The sequence below is a fragment of the Capricornis sumatraensis genome, chromosome 2 (genome assembly GCF_032405125.1).
Source record: "Capricornis sumatraensis isolate serow.1 chromosome 2, serow.2, whole genome shotgun sequence".
Lineage (NCBI taxonomy): Eukaryota > Metazoa > Chordata > Mammalia > Artiodactyla > Bovidae > Capricornis > Capricornis sumatraensis.
Window position 1 is genome coordinate 159,609,144 of NC_091070.1, and position 20,806 is coordinate 159,629,949.

General features: G+C 44.2%; 1 protein-coding gene across 1 annotated transcript in view; it reads left to right on the forward strand.

The window, feature by feature from the left end:
• The first annotated feature begins 581 nt into the window (after nucleotides 1-581).
• Nucleotides 582-20,806, forward strand: part of LPAR3 (lysophosphatidic acid receptor 3) — a 54,047-nt gene continuing 33,822 nt past the window's right edge. Inside the window, exon 1 of the mRNA XM_068962531.1 lies at nucleotides 582-1,317. Coding sequence (XP_068818632.1) covers nucleotides 582-1,317 — 736 coding nt within the window. The remainder of the gene's footprint in view (nucleotides 1,318-20,806) is intronic.

Sequence of the window (20,806 nt, forward strand, 5' to 3'; positions counted from 1 at the left end):
CCATATGGTCATGTGAAGAGTAACTCGACACCTGATATCTTGGCAAGAATGTGCCTGGCATTACCAACTTTCCCTTGATTAATGAACAGAACCTATAAATAAGCAATGAGCTGGAAACCACCAGGAGAAGAGTTAACATGCTATGCTGTAATTGTTACCAGTATAGAGTGGATTATTGCAAGGTTCAGAATATTTGACCTAGTTTTGCCTCCTGATCATTCATTCTTTCAGCCAGCCAGCCAGCCAACCATTCAGTAAATATTGGTCTTGAGACAGCCAGGGCAGATGGGACCTAGGGTTATCATGATGAACAAAATAGATAGTACCCTCGCTCACTGAGCTTGCACCTAACCTGAGAAACCGAAAACCGTGACTGATGTGAGATAAATGTTGTAATAGGAGGTCAAGGACCAGGGTCCTGGAGCAAGGGACATTTACACCGGGATCTGAAGGATTAACAGGAGTTGACTAGAATGAGGGGCTTAGCAATGGCAACTGGTGGTTTAGTGACTGATTTTTGCAAAGAGTGATATTTGTTTCTTCTTTAAATTTCTTTCTAGGATGTTCAGTTCTTCTCCACAATGAATGAGTGTTACTATGATAAGCGGATGGACTTTTTTTATAATAGGAGCAACACTGACACTGCTGATGAGTGGACAGGAACGAAGCTTTTAACTGCTTTGTGTCTTGGAACATTTTTCTGCCTGTTTATCTTTTTTTCTAATTCTCTAGTCATCGCAGCAGTGATCAAAAACAGAAAGTTTCATTTCCCCTTCTACTACCTGTTGGCTAACCTAGCTGCTGCAGACTTCTTTGCTGGAATTGCCTATGTGTACCTGATGTTTAACACTGGCCCAGTTTCAAAAACTCTGACTGTCAACCGGTGGTTTCTCCGCCAGGGACTTCTGGACGCTAGCTTAACAGCCTCCTTGACCAATTTGTTGGTTATTGCCGTGGAAAGGCACATGTCAATCATGAGAATGCGGGTCCACAGCAACCTGACCAAAAAGAGGGTGACGCTGCTCATCTTGTTCGTCTGGGCCATCGCCATCTTTATGGGGGCTGTCCCCACGCTGGGCTGGAATTGCCTCTGTGACATCTCTGCCTGCTCTTCCCTGGCCCCCATTTATAGCAGGAGTTACCTCATTTTCTGGACTGTGTCCAACCTCATGGCCTTCTTCATTATGGTCGTGGTGTACCTGAGGATCTACATGTATGTAAAGAGGAAAACCAACGTCTTGTCTCCGCATACGAGTGGGTCCATCAGCCGCCGGAGGACGCCCATGAAGCTAATGAAGACGGTGATGACTGTCTTAGGTAAGAGGAACCAAGTCAGACGTTATTCCCCTTCATTCAGCAAATATTTATTGAGTACCTGCTGTAAAAAAAAAAAGGCACTTACTAGGTGGTAGGAATGCAGGAATGAACATGAACAGACATAAACCCCCACCTGCCTGGCGCTTATACTCTAATAGGGGAAGGCAATGTAAGTACTGTAATGGGACAAACAAAATAATTTTATAGTAAATTTTATTATAAATTTTGTAAAATAAGATGTTGAGGAGTCCAATGGGAAAAAATAGAGCAGGGAAGATAAGAAGTGTGCTAAACAGGTATAGTTTGCAATTTAAAAAAAGTATTGTGAGGGACAGCTTCACCTAAAAGATGACCTTGTAGCCGAGATAGGAAAGTGGTGAGGGAGCGAATCGTGTGGGTATGGGGGCTGGAGGGGGGCAGTGGTGGGTGTTCCAGGCAAAAGGTGCAATGAGTTTTGGAGGCTGAACAGAAAGGAGGCCAATATGGCTGGAGTGGAGTGAGCGAGGGCGGCGATGAGGTCAGAGAGCTGAGGGGGTGGGGAGACTCAGATTCAATGGGGCTGTGCAGTTACCATAAAGGCTTTGACTTTTCTGAATGAGAGGAGAAGCCATTAGAAGGTTTTGAATGAGGGAGTGACATGATCTCACATTTTAGTGGCATCTCTTTGGCTGCTGTTTTGAGGAAATACTGTAGTGGGGCAAAAGCAGAGGCTTAAGAGGGCATTTCAGTGCCCAGGAGAGATGGTCCAGAGAGCAGGACCAGAGAGCAGTCCAGAGGTGATGTGACGTGGCTGATTTCTGAATTTTTTTAGATGATAGCATCAGTAGGATTTGCTGATGAGTAAGGTACAAAGGAAGATGGCAGGGCTAGGGGAAGGTGGAGATGGGGAAGACAGAAGAGATTTGGGGAGAAGGTGGGGAGTTTGGCTTTGGTCTAGCTAAGTTTAGGGGTTTTTTTAGACATCTCAGGGAGTTATTGAATGAAGCTTTCAGGATTTAGGGGTGGACTGGAGATCTATATTTGAAAGTCACCGGGGGGAAAAGTGGTATTTTAAACCAAAAAACTAGATGAGCCCACTGTGAAAGGGAGTGTGGATGGAGGAAAGAAGAGGACCAAGGAATGAGCCCCAGGACATTCCAATGTAGGGAAGATGGAAAGGCAGGAGCAACCGGCATAAAACCAAGAAAAGGGGTAGCCAGAAAACCCAGGGGAATACAGTGGCCTGGAAACTGTGAAAAAGAAAGAGTGTATCAACAATGGCCGTACTCTTGAGAGGTAGAGTCACACAAGGTCTCACTGGGTTTAGCGGAGTGGTAGTTGTTTGGTGACCTTGGAAATGTCAAAACTAACATAGCTGTTTGGTGACCTTGATCCAAAGGAAATTAAGAAAAGGACAGAAGAGAACCTTTAAGACAATGGGTTTGAGCAGCTCTCAGGAGTTTTGCTTTCCACTGTGATTCTTGGACCAAGAAGACTCATTTGGGTGAAGAATTTTACCTTTGTTTTGTATTCTCTGTGACAGGTAGCCAGTTGTGCACCAATTCCAGTCCTGTGTCCAGAAGACAGGTAGACTTTGTGATGGGTGGATGAAGACTTTTATGGTTTTGCCGGCCTTGACTTCTACATTAGAGAGGCCATTTCTCACCCCGTGTGGTGGCTGCAGCTGTGGGGACCATTGCTGAGAGAGATTCAGGAGGATAGTCCTTTTAATTCCCAATGTGAAGTAACTATAAAGTGAATTCCTGGGGAGCAATTCATAATGGAAGATGCAGGGGATTCGTGGTCTGGAATGGGAACCATCAGGATATCAGTAGGTCCTGAAACTGCTAGTGTGGTTTGGAGGTCAGCAGACACGTAGTATGATTGTTAAAATAATTTCAAACTGAGGATTTATTTAAGATAACAAATATTTATATAGGGTTTAATATGTGCAAGCATTGTCCTAAGGATTTTATAGATATTAGCTTATTTAATCCCCTTGGCAACCCTGTGGGGTCAGCTACTGTTATCCCTGTATCAGATGAAGAAACTGAGTGGAGGGTTTAAGTAGTATGGCCAAGGTCATTCATTGTTAATGGTGGAACCAACACTGACCAGTTGGCCGGTGAAGTCCACATGCTTATTACCACATTCTGTAACTAGTTTTGCTTTATTTGGACTTTTTACTGGCTTCTTTGTTCTGTCTTGAAGTTTGAATACCTCATTCTCCTTGTAGTGCCTTGACAAGAATGTAGACAACAATAAGAAAAGGTGGAGTCAAACTGATCCATTTTCCTACTCTTGAGCTAGAACTATTGATGTTTTTGGTCTTTATTCTTAGTGTCAATAAACTCTACTTTTCCTACTTGCAAGCATAACTGTTTGCTTTGTTGTTGTTGTTCAGCTGCTTAGTAATGTCTGACTCTGCAACCCCATGGAGTGCAGCATGCCAGGCTTCCCTGTCCTTTACCATCTCCTGGAGCTTGCTCAAACTCATGCCCATTGAATCAGTGATACCATCCAAAAATATCATCATCTGTCATCCCCTTCTCTTGCCAACAATCTTTCCCAGCCTCGGGGTCTTTTTCCAATGAGTTGGCTCTTCGCATTAGGTGACCAAAGTATTAGAGCTTCAGCTTCAGCATCAGTCCTTCCAATGAATACTCAGGGTTGATTTCCTTTAGGATTGACGGTTTGATCTCCTCGCTGTCCAAAGGACTCTCAAGAGTCTTCTCCAACACCACACTTTGAAAGAGTCAATTCTTTGATGCTCAGCCTTCTTTATGGTCCAACACTCACATCCCTACATACAAGAAAAACCATTGCTTTGACTATACAAACCTTTGTTGTTTTTTAATACACTATCTAAGTTTATCAAAGCTTTACTTCCAAGGAGTAAGCATCTTTTAATTTCATGGCTGCAGTTACTGTCTGCAGTGATTTTGGAGGCCAAGAAAATAAAGTATGTCACAGTTTCCATTGTTTCCCCATCTATTTGCCATAAAGTGATGAGACTGGATGCTATGGTCTTAGTTTTTTGAATGTTGCGTTTTAAGCCAGCTCTCTCACTCTCCTCTTTCACCTTCATCAAGAGGCTCTTTCCTCTTCACTTTCTGCCATGAGGGTGGTATCATCTGCATATCTGTGGTTATTGTTATTTCTCCTGGCAATCTTGATTCCAGCTTGTGCTTCATCCAGCCTGGCATTTCACATGATGTACTCTGCATATAAGTTAAATAAGCAAGATGACAAGATATAGCCTTGACGTACTACTTTCCTGGTTTGGAACCAGTCCATTTTTCCATGTCCGTTTCTAACTGTTGCTTCTTCAACTGTGTACAGTTTTCTCAGGAGGCATGTAAGGTGGTCTGGTATTCCCATTTCTTTATGAATTTTCTGGAGTTTGTTGTGATAACACAGTCAAAGGCTTTAGCATAGTCAATGAAGCAGAAGTAGATGTTTTTCTGGAATTCTCTTGCTTTTTCTGTGATCCAATGGATGTTGGCAATTTGATCTCTGATTCTCCTGCCTTTTCTAAATTCAGCTTGTACATCTGAAAGTTTTCAGTTCATATACTGTTGAAGCTTACCTTGGAGAGTTTTGAGCATGACCTTGCTAACATGTGAAATGAGTGCAATTGGACAGTAGTTCAAACATTCTTTGGCATTGCCTTTCTTTGGGATTGGAATGAAAACTGACCTTTACCAGTCCTGTGGCCACTTCTGAGTTCTCCAAATTTGCTGACATATTGAGTGCAGCATTTTTACAGCATCATCTTTTAGGATTTGAATTAGCTCAGCTGGAATTCCATCACCTCCCCTAGCTTTGTTCGTAGTGATGCCTCCTGAGGCCCACTTGACTTCACACTCCAGGATGTCTGGCTCTAGGTGAGTGATCACACCATTGTGGTTGTCTGGGTTGTGAAGATCTCTTTTGTACAGTTCTTCTGTGTATTCTTGCCACCTCTTCTTAATATCTTCTGCTTCTGTTAGGTCCAGACCGTTTCTGTCCTTTATTGTGCCATCTGTGCATGAAACGTTCCCCTGGTGTCCCTAATTTTCTTGAAGAGCTCCAGTCTTTCCCGTTCTGCTGTTTTCCTCTGTTTCTTGCATTGTTCACTTAGGAAGTCTTCTCATCTGTCTCTGCTGTTCCTCGGAACTCTGCTTTCAAATGGGTTTATCTTTCCTTTTTCTCCTTTGTTTTTCACTTCTTTTCTCTCAGCTATTTGTAAGGTTTCCTCAGACAACCATTTTCTCTTTTTGTTTCTTTTTTGGGGGGATGGTTTTGATCACTGCCTTCTGTACAATGTTTGAACCTCTGTCCTTACTTTTTCAGGCACTCTGTCTATCAGATCTAATCCTTTGAATCTATTTGTCACTTCCACTATATAACCAACAGATTTGATTTAGGTCACACCTGAATGGCCTAGTGATTTTCCCTACTCTTTCAATTTAAGTCTGGATTTTGCAATAAGGAGTTCATGATCTGAGCCATAGTCAACTCCTGGTCATGTTTTTGCTAACTGTATAGAGCTTCTCCGTCTTTGGCTACAAGGAATATGTCGATCTAATTTCAGTGTTGACCATCTCATGATGTCCATGTGTAGAGATGTCCCTTGTGTTTTTAGAAGAGGGTAATTACTATGAGCAGTGTGTTCTCTTGGCAAAACTCTGTTAGCCTTTGACCTGCTTGCTTCATTTTGTACTCCAAGGCCAAACTTCCCTGTTACTCCCGGTATCCCTTAACTTCCTACTTTTGCATTCCAGTCCCCTATGATGAAAAGGACATCTTTTTTTGGTGTTAGAAGGTCTTGTAGGTCTTCATAGAACCGTTTGACTTTAGCTTCTATGGCATGAGTGGTTGGGGCATAGATTTGGATTACCGTGATATTGAAGGTTTGCCTTAGCAATGAACTGAGATCATTCTGTCATTTTTGAGATTGCACCCATGTACTGCATTTTGGACTCTTTTGTTGACTATGAGGGCTACTCCATTTTTTCTAAGGGATTCTTCTCCATTATAGTAGATATAACGGTCATATGAATTAAATTCACCCATTCCCGTCCATTTTAGTTCACTGATTTCTGAAATGTTGATATTTGACCACTTGCTGTCTCCTGTTTGACCACTTCCAGTTTACCTTGATTCAGGTAAATTGACCTGGACCTGACATTCCTGGTTCCTATGCAATATTGTTCTTTACAGCATCAAACTTTACTTTCACCACCAGACATATCCACAATTGGGCTTTATTTCCACTTTGGCTTCGCCTCTTTCATTCCTTCCAGAGCTATTTCTCCGCTCTTTCTTCAGTAGCATATTGGGCATTTGCTTGGCTATGTACCTTCAGAAACTACTTGCCTGATTGAAGAGAAAACTTTTCCCAGCATGTTCTGTATTTTACACAGCATGAGATGGAAACTAACTCAGTCATCCTGTCCTAGGATAGGACTCTGTGAGATGGTCATCATGGTCACCAGCTTCAGTGTCCTATGTAACTTTGTCTGGAACATATAACAAGTTTTTCTGGAAGGATTAAAATTAAGGTTGTATAGTTTGGGCAGGTGTGGTGTTGGATAAGGGCCAAACCAGAAGAAACAGTGAAATTGCCAGGCAGGAGAGGAGAAGTCATGGCATCGAGAGGAAACAGCATTGAGGAATTGGTTAACGGCAGGAAAATAGCTTGGTGTGGAGAACCTGGGGAAGTTCCTCAGTGGTGAGACAGAGGCATCTGGTGGAAGACGGGAAGTGTGGGGACAGAGGAAATGAAACTGAAGAGCTCGGGGGTATGAGGTTTTTAGACTTACAACTCCTGACTTCATTGGATAACAGATTTAGGTTTTTAGCCCCACTGCTATGATTTTCTATAGAGATGATGTGAAGCTCAGCTTTCCCTGGTTAAATTTCCTTATCAGAGATTCAATAGGTAATCTTTAAATTCTTTTCAAGTTCTGAAATTCAGTAGTCTACCCTGACAATAAACAACCAAAGCCTACACAAAGCTCAAGGATTCACTGAGCATCAAAGCACAAAGCCTCCTTCCATAAGAACATCTTCTGTGGTGTTCTTAGGAAGGAAGCCACTCAGTGGCTCTGTCTGATGCATGTAAGAATTCAGTTGCCTAATTCAGGTGTCTGTCATATGATAGTATATATATTAGAAAAATCAAAGGACTGGCACCTACCACCACTATAGTCACTGGTTCTGAGTATATTGAAATTAACAGCTTAATATTTATTTCTTTAATGATTACTTGATTTAAATAAATTCATGATAAAATACTAAATCCTCATGTTTACTCCTTGATGTGTATTTTGTAGAAATTTTTAATTTAAAATTAAAGTTTCTTGTAAACATAAATTCTTTTAAGTATTAGAAAATTCATAAATACATATCAACTGTCTGTTAAATAGCATCTAAGAGGCCAAAGGCTGTATGAATTCAGTGAGTTTAATTTCATTTCAAAGAAGGAAGAAGGGATAACAGGGCCCGTAGAATTTGGGGAAGGCTTCTTAGGGATCTGGAATGGTGGGTAGGATTTGTATTGGCAGGAGGGAAGGAATTCTAAGCAGGAGAAACAGTATAATCAGAAGTGTGATGGTAGAAACGTCTCAAGCTTGTGCAGTAGCACAAGGAATGCCCTGTGAAACACAGATGCATGTTGAGGTACAAGGGGAAGTGACTCTGAAGAAGGAAAGTTTAGTTGGCGCTTCTCTTTGGAAGGAAAAGGGTAAATCCAGATGACCTTTGTGTTTCTTTCCAGGTTTAGGATTTTGGTTGAACACAAAAAGCATACAGAACTGGATGGGGAGCAGTCTTTAGGCTTGAGGAGATAGATGATGGTAGCAACGATGGCAGTATGAATTTTAAGTCTGTGCGTGACTGGAAAGGCATCTAGGCAGTGTGTTCCTATTTCAGCTACCCTGAGGTGGAATGCTGCTCACATCTGGGTTATGATGTGTGATGATCGCTTTACGTGAAAGAAGTTGCTTGTTGAATGTTCTCCTTGAAAAGACACTGGAGACATACGATCCTACTTTCCACAGGGCACGAAGGCCTTGCCTAAGAGAGACCCCTGTATTTTGAAATCTTACTGGACAGCCAGCCTATGGCAACCAAACACACAGAATACCCTGTGTGGAAACCTCTAACTTATTGTCATCAGCAGTACCCTGCGTGAACTGTGCACCCAGGGATGTCTTGTTTTCTAGGAAATGGCCTGGACTTTCTTTCATTTTGCAATATCTGGAAATGAACATTCTAAGGATTTGTGAACCATTCTTTTGAAATTTTTCATAAGCCTTCCTGTCTCTTAGGATGGTGTTTTCAAGTTGCAAGTGTGACCTACTAGCAAGTAATGAAATCAGTTAGGAAATTGTAACTGACACTTTTTAATGACATACAGTAGAATAGAAGAGGAAGTATCAGAGTGAATTACATATAGTAGATATAAGTGTATTGTTTCATAGTGTGTATGTGTGTGTGTGAGAGAGGGAGAGACTGGTTTATGGTATAATTTTTTTTTTTTTACTATGGGTTATGGAGAAGAATGGGCTTCCCGGCCCATTCTAATGATGCTAATGTTAAAGAACCCGCCTGCCAATGCAGGAGATACTAGTTACGCAGAGATGTGGTTTCAATCCTGGGGTCGGGAAGATCCCTTGGAGGAGGGCATGGCAATGCACTCCAGTATTTGTGCCTGGAGAATCCCATGGATAGAAGAGTCTGGTGGCCTACAGTCCATAGGGTCACAAAGAGTCAGACATGACTGAAGCGACTTAGCACACAGACATGCATGCATGCATGGAGAAGAATATTTGAAAAGCCATGGTCTTAGGGTCAAGGTTATTTTTTGGCCAGTTAAGACTGAGGTTTTTAAAAATATGAGCAGCATTAAGTTAAGGGACTTTTCAGTTTGTGGTCATTGAAATAAAGAGCTGAAAGTTTTTATTTCTGCCTCCCACCTCTCCACTTAGATCAGTGCTGAATCCTCCTTACCTTCTCTCAGTGGGGAGGGAAGGGTGGCAAAGTGGTGGCAAGAGAAGAAACAGTACCTGGAATTCTCGTGCTAGGAAATGGGTGAAAAGTTAGTGCCATATGAACCTTGCTAGAGCACTACTAGTAATCATGCACAACATTTCTGCAACACAGTGTCTTTTTCAGTGTTTTAATTGTTCCTGTTTGGACTTGTGGAAATTCTATAGGGTAAGTGGGGAAGATACTATTATCCTTTTTTCCTGCCACTCCCCTAATTGCTCCCTGTTACTCAGTTATAAGTCATTATTGAGTTCCTCAGTTGGCATCACTGAGCCTTTGCTCGACTGGAACACCTTTCTTCTTGTTCTTCCGGGGACACTCCTATTCAGTTTGTAAGGCTCAACCCAAGGGCCTCTATTCTCTGAGCCTTGCCCTGCCTAGATACATCTGGCTCCTATCTCCTTTGGGCCATTCTGACTTATCTATGTCTCAATCAGCACACTTCATTTGTTTGCATGCCTTTAGTTTGAACTAGGGTGTCCACTTCTGGAAGATGGGACCTGTACCTTGTTGGTCTGCCCTTGCATATATAACATGCTGTCTGGAATACATGTGCTGAGGTTATAATAGAAGGAATAAGTGAGGAAACTGAGGTTTTCAAAAGCTAGAACTAAAAGTAGAACGCAGGTTTCTTCACATGCAGCCCGACCTTCGGCAGGCTCTGGCTGTGAGGTGAGAGATGGGAGGCGAGTGGGTGGGTGGGTGTCCCCTGTCATACTGTGGGAGGCTGAGGTCTCAGAAGGGCCGGTGACAGTGGTCTCTTGGGAAGAGGAAAACAAATGAATGTTTTCTGAGTGCTTACTCTGAGGTCTGCATCTTACACACTTTTAGGATTTTCTTTCACTTAACCCTCATGACGACTCTCTGCCAATCCGTTTTATACATGAGAAAACCCAGATGGACTTAAGCATCTTGCCCAAAGGCCCATACTGGTAAAAATAATAGTAGTTAATACTCGCTGTGTGCTACACATGGTTCTGAGACATGTTTTACTTCATGTAATCTTCGGTGAGGGAAGATTCTATTATTATACCCAGTAAGCCAAGGCCCTGAGAGGTTCAATGTCTTGCCTGAGATTAGTATTAATAACAGAGCTGACATTCAAATCTGAGCAGGTTGGCTCCAAGACCCAGGTTTTCAAGGTTAGTTAGCAGCCTCTGGTAAGCGGTAGGGCTAGAATAGCACTGATGCACGTAATGAGGTTTATGGGCTTCCCTGGTGGCTCAGATGGTGAGGAATCTGCATGCCGTGCAGGAGACACAGGTTCAGTCCCTGGGTTGGAAAGATCCCCTGGAGAAGACAATGGCAACCCACTCTAGTATTCTCTCCTGGAAAATCCCATGGAGAGGAGCCTGGTGGGCTACAGTCCATGGGATCACGAAGAGTTGGACACAACTGAGCAACTAATACTACTGAGGTTTATACTTTGTATCTCCCTTCACTTCTAGTTCAGTTTATCTCAGTAAAGGTCCTTGATGTCTGACGTTTCCCTTGCTCTTTGTCTTAAAGATTCTACAGCATGGTGACAGTGATGACAGCATCTCCCAGGGAAAGAGAGCACCACACTCTTCAGACTTTATGTTCTTTAAAGTCAACGGCAAGAGTAGGGGCTTTGAAATAGGGAGGGAACCAGATTTAAAATATGGCTTTGCTGCTTCCAAACTGCGTGATCTTGAGCAATTCACCTGACCTCTCTGTGACTTCATTTCCCCATCTGTAAAACAGAGATAATATCAGTACCCCTGGCATGCCAAGGTTTTGAGGATGCAGTGAGACAATGCATGTAAAGTGCCGATAGTAGTGCTTGACACATGGAAAGTACTGAACAACTTAACATAGTTAAGTACTAAGAAGAGTAAGTTGCTCTGAAGAGCTCTGCCCTGCATTCAAGCCCTCTTATCCCCAGTAATGTTGCAGGTACTGTGGAGATGGGGACTGGAGGCCCACTGTTGGCACCATCATGATGGCAGATTTTTGTAACATGGGCACGTAGCCAGAAAGAAGCTAACTGGGTGTGCTTTGCAGAAGCTGCCTGACAGCAGACACATGGCAGAAGTTCAGTTCCGGGAGACCCAGGCCAACCTGAAAACATGCCACCATGGCCCTGCAGGGCTCTGCGCTTGCATCGCTAGTCCCTATAAACCACCCTCTGCTGCCCCGTCAGCCCTAGTAAAATCCTGTCAATGGTTCCTGTCTCTAACAAATGGTCTTTGCATTAATATCTCATTTTGCCTTTGCATCATTTATGAATCAGACATGCTAAGTGAGACCCTAACTATCAAGTGTTAGCTTAATAGGAATCCTGTAATATAGTACCAACATCTTATGTGTGGATCCATAAGATATTTCTCATAAGAAACTGTCCCCATCTTCTAATGAATTTTGCCAGGATTGCTAGTTAGCCACGTACTATTACCACCTTTACTAGGATTGGGAGATTTGCCGTTTGAAAAGAACTGGGAACACACAGACATGCACAGAAATCAGGACCCAAGAGAAACTAGCTATGGGTCCCCAGGAAATGTGAAATGTTTCTTTCTAGCTTTTGTGACCTTGTAGTGGCTTCTGCATCACAAAAGCCTACTTTCAGTGTTTGCTGCCTTGCATGCCTTCATAATCAAATATCTGTTTTCAAAAAAAGCTAAAGCTTTGCCTTAAGAAATGCTGAGTGAAATGATCAGATTTTTGGCACTCAAGAGTTCTCTTGTTGCTGTGCATTTGTTTCAGAATGACTAATGCTTTTCAGAGTCAAGCCATCCAGGCACCAGTACTCAGTACATTTTGTCCAGGGGTGTTTGTACTTTTGTCTTGGAAACAGCTAATTAAAGGAGCACCTTTGTGGCAGACGCTTCTCCCATGGGCTTCTCACTGCAGCAGGGGCCTTCAGGAGAGGGGCTTGGCTTCCAGGCCAGCTATAAATGAATGAGGGTAAAAATGCAGCCACTTCCCAAATGCTGCCCCCAGCAACACAGCGTCACAGACTCTTCCATTCTGAGGGGAAATATGTAAATTGAGAAAGCCTCCAGCATCTGGATTTAGCTCTAAATTTTTGAAAAAGCATCATTGTTTGTCACCGTATCCCACCTTTTCAAATTGTCTACACTTCGTAATACTCCTTCTTATCCCACATTCTTAGGAGTCTGTCTCTCCCCTTCTGCCTCTGCTGTGTGTGCCCTTTGTTTTATCATCTCCAGCTCTTAGTTCTTTTCTTTTTTTTTCCTGCTTTCATGTTTTAGATACCTTCCTTTGCAAGTCAGTTCAAAAGTCATTTTTCCAAATCTTTGTCCTTATTTCCAGTGTAATCACTTCCCTGCCTTCCTCCCACTTCCGTTTCCTCCATGTGCGCCTTGAGTTCTGTTCATCTAAATTCTTTCAGCTTCTTTCATTTCCCTATCACACTCCCTCCTTCAGAACTGTTTTTCCTGGCTTTTCATCTGTTCAGAAACCTAAAACCTCTCTCTTCAGCTGGAACAATGACTGAATATTTCCTGAGTATAAGGTACAAGAACACGTCTCAAATTCTGCCTCTTTGCTTTTCCCCCCAACTTTATTAAGGAATAATATAGAATTGTATGTGTGTAAAGTACACAGCATGACAATCTGATAGACATATTCCTTGTGGAACTGATGACCGAGATCAAGATAATGAACACATTCATCACTTCATATAGTTAACTCTGTTCCCTTTCTCTGTGGCGAGAACAAAAAGATACATGCGCAGAAACTTTCAGGTGAACAGTCATCAACTCCAGTCATCACACTGTATATTAGATCCTCAGAACTTACACTTCCTGCAACTGAAAATGTGTGCCCTTTGATCTATACCTCCCATTCCTCCTCCCCTCCCTCTGACAATCACTATTCTGTTTTCTCTGTGAAGTCAGCCTTTTTTTTTTTTTTTAAAGAGTTCACATATACACAGTCTGTGCAGCATTTGTTTTTCTGTCTGGCTTATTTCATTTAGCAGAGAAGTCTCATTACTCAACTGTATCCCACTCTCCTGCCAGCACCTAGCCTCCTGGAGGGTTTAGTTCCAGAGCTCAGTGATGCCCTCTCTTAGGTCTTGGCATCTGCCAGAGGTGAATGTGCTTATTTCCTGTCATGCCAGCTGAGTAGCCTAACACCTGGAAGAGCATGGTATATGTTGATCCCTGGTAGAATTTACATCAAATCTGTGTTAACCATGTTTGTAATTTTAAAATTTCCACTGGCTCCAACCGGGGAAAGGAGGGGAGTGGGATAAATTGGGAGATTGGGATTGACATATATATTTATATTTATATATATATACACACATTATTTTTTGTTATGTATTCAGATATTACCTTTTATTTGGGGGGGATATAGTTGCTTTCCATATAGACACTAATGATACTATGTATAAAATAAATAACTAATAAGAAGCTAGTGTATAGCACAGGGAACTCAGTGCTCTGTGGTGACCTAAATGGGAAGGAAATCCAAAAAGAGGGGATATATGTAAACCTATAGTTAATTCACTTTGCTGTGCAGTAGAAACTAGCACAATATTGTAAAGCAACTAGACTCCAATAAAAATTAATTAAAAAAATAAAATTTCCACTGAGGACTGCGCTCAGTGTGTAGCTAAAGCACACATTTTATGGGAGGGAATTGGGAATAAAGGGTGTTTGCTGGAATCACAGCCGCTCATAGACCTAGGAATCAGCATAGAAGCTGGGATAAAGGGAAACCAGGCATTACTGGTGGGGAGGGGACACCACATGGGCAGCCCTTCCCCTGCTCTGATTGTCCCTCTAGTCCTTCCCTCTCCATCAGGTTGATATCATAGCTCTGCACAGTGTGAGAAAGAAAGATCCCATTACCTGGAAAAATCAATATCGGTTGAGAGATTTATCCAGGTTCATCTTGTAAATCATCGCTAGTGTGGGGGCCAGAGCTTTGGGTTTCCTAGCCCCTGCTGCTTCCTGCAGGTCTCGCTTCTTGCCTTGGTGAAATATACCTGTCCTTGGGTGCCTGCGGGGCAGTGATGAACAATAAGAGTTGTTTATTTCCATCGAGTCAAGAGAGTTTACATAAACAGTAAAACAGGTAAAACAATGGGCCTGTTTTATCCTTTATGTTTTCTTAACAAGAAGAAACTTCTGCTTTTTATACTTCCCCATCATAAATGTCTATTGAGCACCTTCTTGAATTTAGACGGTATACTAACTGTAAGACATGGCTTCTGTCCTGAAGGCTACAAATCTGTGCTGCTCTAATGTTTTATGGTTGTGAGGGCATGGCCATGATTTGAGACAATGGTTAGGTGGTGTGTGAGATAGATTGTGTGAGTGACTTATAGGGAATCCTACTTATAGGCTTATCTGAGGAAATAAGCTTATTAAAAAAGATAACTAAAAGAACAAAGAAATATACACAAGAGCAAGTAAAGGGTCCAGGCAAAAAGTACCGTGGGTTTGGATGATCTGTGGAGTCCTCCTTGAAGACAGAGGAGAGATGAGGGCGTCTGTGTGATGTATGGAGAGGAGAGGGCAAGGCCTTGCTGATAGGGGACAGGTAGAGTGGGAGGAAGGCACATAGACATCTAGAGAGACATGCCGAGGTCAAGAGGGGAAGGACAGGACAGGGCAGGCGGGTCTCTGGAATAAGGGCTTTGCATGTTGATGACAGTTTGGTTTGAGAAGTGACTGGACCAGAGATTGAAAGTCCTTGAATCCCAAGACTGCCTGGACTTGATTGTCAAACGTCTACAGAGATGGAGTAGAACACCTTGCTGTGTGCACTGGGCCTGGGGTGGGAACCAGGCCCTAGGGAGGGGAGGCACCTGGCTACCCTGACAGTTCAACCTTTGTTAAAAGCCTCCGTGCAGGCCAAGGCAAATAAGTCTGTGGCCAGTCTTCAGCCCATAGCTAAGCTGCCTCACTTGGCAGTGGAGAGCTCCTGTAGGATCTTGGGGTATTGATGGCTTGAGAAGATGGGAACTGCCAGATGGGCTGAAAAGGGAGAGATCCCTTAGGAGACTGCTGGTATTGGCCCAGGACTCTGTGGGCAGTAGATAGCTCAGATACCAGAGAGAGACAGAGCTGGCTTGTCCTAGCATTAGTTTGCCAACGAAGGTCCGTCTAGTCAAGGCTATGGATTTTCCAGTAGTCATGTATGGATGTGAGAGTTGGACTATAAGGAAAGTTGAGTGCCGAAGAATTGATGCTTTTGAACTGTGGTGTTGGAGAAGACTCTTGAGAGTTCCTTGGACTGCAGGGAGACCCAACCAGTCCATCCTAAAGGAGATCAGTCCTGGGTGTTCATTGGAAGAACTGATGTTGAAGCTGAAACACCAGTACTTTGGCCACCTGATACAAAGAGCTGACTCATTCGAAAAGACCCTGATGCTGGGAAAGATTGAGGGCAGGAGGAGAAGGGGACAACAGAGGATGAGATGGTTGGATGGCATCACCGACTCAATGGACATAAATTTGGGTAAACTCTAGGAGTTGGTGATGGACAGGGAGGCCTGGCGTGCTGTGATTCACGGGGTCGCAAAGAGTTGGACACAGCTGAGCAACTGAACTGAACTGAGTGGGTGCTGCAGGAAAGCACGTCTGTCACCAGCAGTCCCAGTCTACACAGGGAGGCAAGAGCAGCCAGGGAGGCCCAGGAGACTGCAGGGGAGCAGAAGAGAAGCAGGCCAGTGGAGCATGAGCTGGTGGAAATCTGGCAGGAGAGGAGCTGGAATAACCATGTGGCCAAGGTCGGAGAGACCTGGAGGCAGGAAGCAGGCATCTATCATGCGGACTAGGATTTGCGGGTAGGGGGCTGGTAAGAACAAGATTGGACCTACTCAAAGTTTTCCCACTTTCCTTTGGGCTTTTGGGCTTTTCCCTTTTCCCCGCCCAGCTGACCTCTCCTTCCTTCTAACCAAGAAGACATAAGTTACCTGGCATGAATTCCCCTAATTTCTTTCCCTTCACCAGCTTAGTCAACTGGAAAGGCCCCCATCCATTACCTTCTAGCTTTTCTGTGAGAGTGATTTCTCATCTCCCCAGGGACCTCATCCTTATTTTTGCTCTCAGGTGCTCTATTTTTGGCCATTAAAAAATGTAACCCTTGATCTTAACCTCCCTTTTCTAACTACTGCTGTATCTCCTACCATTACGCTGTTTTCTTAAGACCTCAGACCATGCTACCCTTGCCATTCTACTGAGACTGCACTGATGAAGCCACCATCAGCATTTTGTTGCTTAACATTGCGTCTGTCTGGATTCCTTTTTCCCAGTCTTCTCTGCCCCAGGCCTTCCTCCATACCACCAGCTGAGGCATCTTCCTGAAAAGCACAGTTAACTCTGTCCAATCTTTTCTCATTCCTCCTACGTGCTAGATAAAACTCAGATTCCTTTGCTGGAATTGCAAGACTCTTTTCACCTCTCTGTTTCCAGTCTTCTTTCCCAAATGCCTCCTGCCCCCATCCCAGTCCATGCTTCTGTGTGTCAGGCCTCTCACTGTCACCTTGCAGGAATGCAGGGATGGTTTAATGCTCCTTGTGGTCATTCTTAAAAGGGCAAACTCCTATCTGTCTTTCAGGATCTTTCCCTGTGATATTTTCTGATTCTCAGGCAGAGTTAATTATCCAGTGCTTCTATAGCACACTGTCTATATGCATAAAAATATTTAGCTCATTTTACTGTAATTCATTTGCAAAATTTCTATATCTCTGACTAGACTGTGAACTTGTCAAGGACAAGAATAACAAAGAATATCTCCATTCTGCACAGATGTTTTTAAATGAACCAACAAACATATTTACTGGATGGGTCACTGGGAGGCAGCTGCCCTAGCCTCTATCCTTGTCCTTGTCATAACCACAGGGATGGTCCTGCTGCCACTCAGGATCCTTCTTTCTAACTCTAGGCTATCTTAATCTGATTGCTTTCTGGAATGCAGATCCCCTATGTCCTGCTTTTTGCCAGTGGCCTTCTTTTTTTGAGCTGGGGAAGTTTTGAAAAGGGTGGAAAGTAAAGCTGGGATGGGAACTGACTTATGTGAGGAGTGACCCTAATCTCCTTCAAAGGAGGCATGGGACTAAAGGTTGAGGGAGCTCCAGAGAATACCTGGAGTTTTATGTTGCTTGGGAAGCAGTTATATCAGGGCTGCTGACAGGACCAGCTGCATAATTTGTGAATCTATTTTAAAAGAAGGCAGGAAAGGGGGAGGATTGAGAGTTTGGGGTTAACAGATGCAGACTATTATATACAGACTGGATAAACAACAAGGTTTGTGTGTGTGTGTGTGTATGCGCACGCGCATGTGTGCACACATGCATGCTCAGTTGCTCAGTCATGTCTGACTCTGCAAACCCATGAACTGTATAGCCCACCAGGCTCCTCTGTCCATGGAATTTTCCAGGCAAGAATACTGGAGCAGGTTGCCATTTCCTACTCCAGGGGATCTTTCCAACCCAGGGATCAAACCCATGTCTCTTGTGTCTCCTGCAATGGCAGGCGGATTCTTTACCACTGTGCCACCTAGGAAGCCCCACTGTATAGCATAGGGAACTATATTCCATATCCTGTGATAAGCCATAATGGAAAAAACATAAAGAAGAATGTATATATATATAACACTTAATCACTTTGCTATATAGCAGATTTAACACAACACTATACACTGTGAATTAACTATACTTCAATAAAAAAAAATTTTTAGGGCTTCCCTGGTGGCTGAGAGGTTAAAGTGTCTGCCTGCAATGTGAGAGACCAGGGTTCAATCCCTGGATAGGGAAGATCCCCTGGAGAAGGAAATGGCAACCCACACACACACAAAAAAAATTTTAATTACAAAATTACAGGGGAAAAAAGTACCACTAAAGGTAGTAAGGTATAAAGCTTTTTCCTTTCGTTTGCACATCTCCTCTGCTCACATTCATACTCATTGTCCTGTCAAACTTCACTTACAAAAAGTTAAGTTCAAAGATACACTTAGGATTTCAAGCAGAGCTGTAAGCCAGGCTCAGGGCCCTTGTGTGAGCGACTTGTGACTGCACAGTCTCCACGCCCTCAAGGTTGGCCCTGGCTGCTCAGTTTGACCCCTTGGCCTTAAGTCACCCAGAGCCCCGCTGCTGTGATGCAGGGCACTTTGAATGACTTAAGTCTCACTGAATTTGTGCCATCAGTTTTATGAAGACCAGCCATGTGCGTTGTCTCATAATCAGTCTCCTTGACTACGAGAGGTGTTTTCTTAGAGGCTTCCTTGTCTTCGCCAGGGCCTGTGCCTGTTTCCAGGGCAAGTCTCCTTATCACCTGTTTTGAGTACTGGTGGGAGGTGGAGTGGGGCTATGTGGCTGAGACAGACCTGGGGCTCCAACTCAGAGCTCATGTGTTGCTGGGGTTTCAGAACTGGATTCACCAATGAGTCAGGGAACAGCCTGTTCCTGCTCTGTATCTGCTCTGAGCTGCTTCTCTGGGTTCAGGACAAGGCTTATGAGATAAGGGTTGTATCCAGAACAGTCCCCCTCATGACTGGATCACCATGAGAACACTGCAGATGGGCCTTGTACAAAAGGTCAGGATTTTGCACGCGACTTGAACAATCCCTCCCATGTGTTTTCCTCCTAAGGACACATTCCAAGCTTCTCAATCCTGGGGCTCCTCATCGCTGGGTCTGTCATTCTGTGGACAGCTCTGGGTTCCAGAGAAATTGTAGTGAGTTTGTTCCTGAGTGTCTGGATGCTGGAAAGCATGTAGCCAAGTTCCTAGGACCTGCATGGCCCCTTTGATATCTTATTGTTACTCTAGGGACACATGGCAAGCCTTTTGTTTTGAAGGCTTACAAACACACATTTCTTTTCTCATAGTTTAGAGGCTGGAAGGCCAAGATCAAGCAGGGCTGGATTCATCTGAGCTCTGTCTCATCGTCCTGTAGATGGATGTCTTCTTGCTGCGTCTTCACACGGCCTTTTTTCTATCCACCACGTGGCAGACTTTTGAATGGCATCTTGGAGTGGAGTTCATTGCTCTCACTGGGTCTGGGGAGTCTAAGGATATTGAGGTCTCACAGCCAGCCTGAGTGGTGCTGGGTGCTCCATGGGATCTCTCTGCAGCTTAGAAGCTAAAATGGTGTCTCTTTAGTTGCACAGAATGGACCCTCAGAAGGACGTAGAGGTGGTCCTACAAGAGGGGAATGTTAATTTCTGGGGTGAGAACTGGACTCTCTTCATTTGTTCTGACTTGGAGGGGAAATATTGTTCCCCTGCTTTAAGGCAACTCACAGTTCAGGGCCTGGAGGATGTTTAGGTGTCCCAATTCTTCCTTGGGGCCTCTATGTAATAAGGGGCCGTATAGACCCTTCTGACACAGGGAGTCTCTCCGAATGTGGTCCCCAGGGGCAAGGCCAAGAACCAGCCCCTGGATTCTGGATTTCTACCATTTGGGAGAGACATTGGCCAGCCTGGGGGCCCTTGGGTGAAGTCTGGACATTCTTAAATTGAGGGCTTTCATGGATTCGCTCAAACTCAGGGATGAGATAACACAGGCAACTTCACTCCTGGGTGGGAGAGTCAGGCCTAGGTCTGCCCCACATGGAAAACTGATGCTTGGGTTCAGCTTGGGGGGGCCTCAGTGATTGTAGACTGGAGGAGCCGTAGCCTTCGGATCTGGCCAAGAAGAATGGGGATCTCTGAACTGGCTGGCTCTGCAACTTCTCTGCACCCCCCAGGGCTAGGCTCTGGGAATGTGGAATCAGGGCAGCCTTAAGAGGCATCAGGGCCTCAGGAGAGAGTGCCATCTTGAGTCATTAAGAGACTGGCTTAACTTGGCACTGGCAGGCAGATTCTGCAGGAGACCCAAATTAGATCCCTGGGTTGGGAAGATTCCCTGCAGAAGGGAATGGCAACCCACTTCAGTATTCTTGCTTGGAGAATTCCATGGACAGAGGAGCTTGGCAGGCTATAGTCCATGGGGTTGCAAAGAGTCAGACGTGACTGAGCAACTAACTTAAACTAGGCACTGGTCTTCCAGAGAACACAGCCGAGCCAGGGTTCATTAGTTGCAGGCAGCCTTGGACAATGGAAAAGAAAATGGACTAGGGTCCAAGAGCTCTATAGGAGATGCCATATTCTCTTAAGGCCCCTTGGAGGCTTACTGGAGGACACTAATGCCTGTCCCACATTTGTCAGTCAGGGGCATTGGATGAGACGACCCTTCCTATGCTGAACAAGAAAGATCAGATGCAAAGCTCACTGCACCCGTGGGAGATGAAGTTCTCTAGCAGCTGTGGGCTCCTCTGGAGTTTCCTAGGGAGCTCTCTGGACATTCCCTTGACATGGGAAATGGATGCCTGGAGATCTGATAGGACAAATGGCCCTCTGGAGTCTGGTGGCCATGTACGTGGAGCTTTTCCCACACATCTAGACCAGGATCAGGTCACAGAGTGATGGCAGGACCCCCTGTGGGGTTAAGGAAGTAGTACAGATGCGGCTGGCCACGTTCAGGTGGAGAAC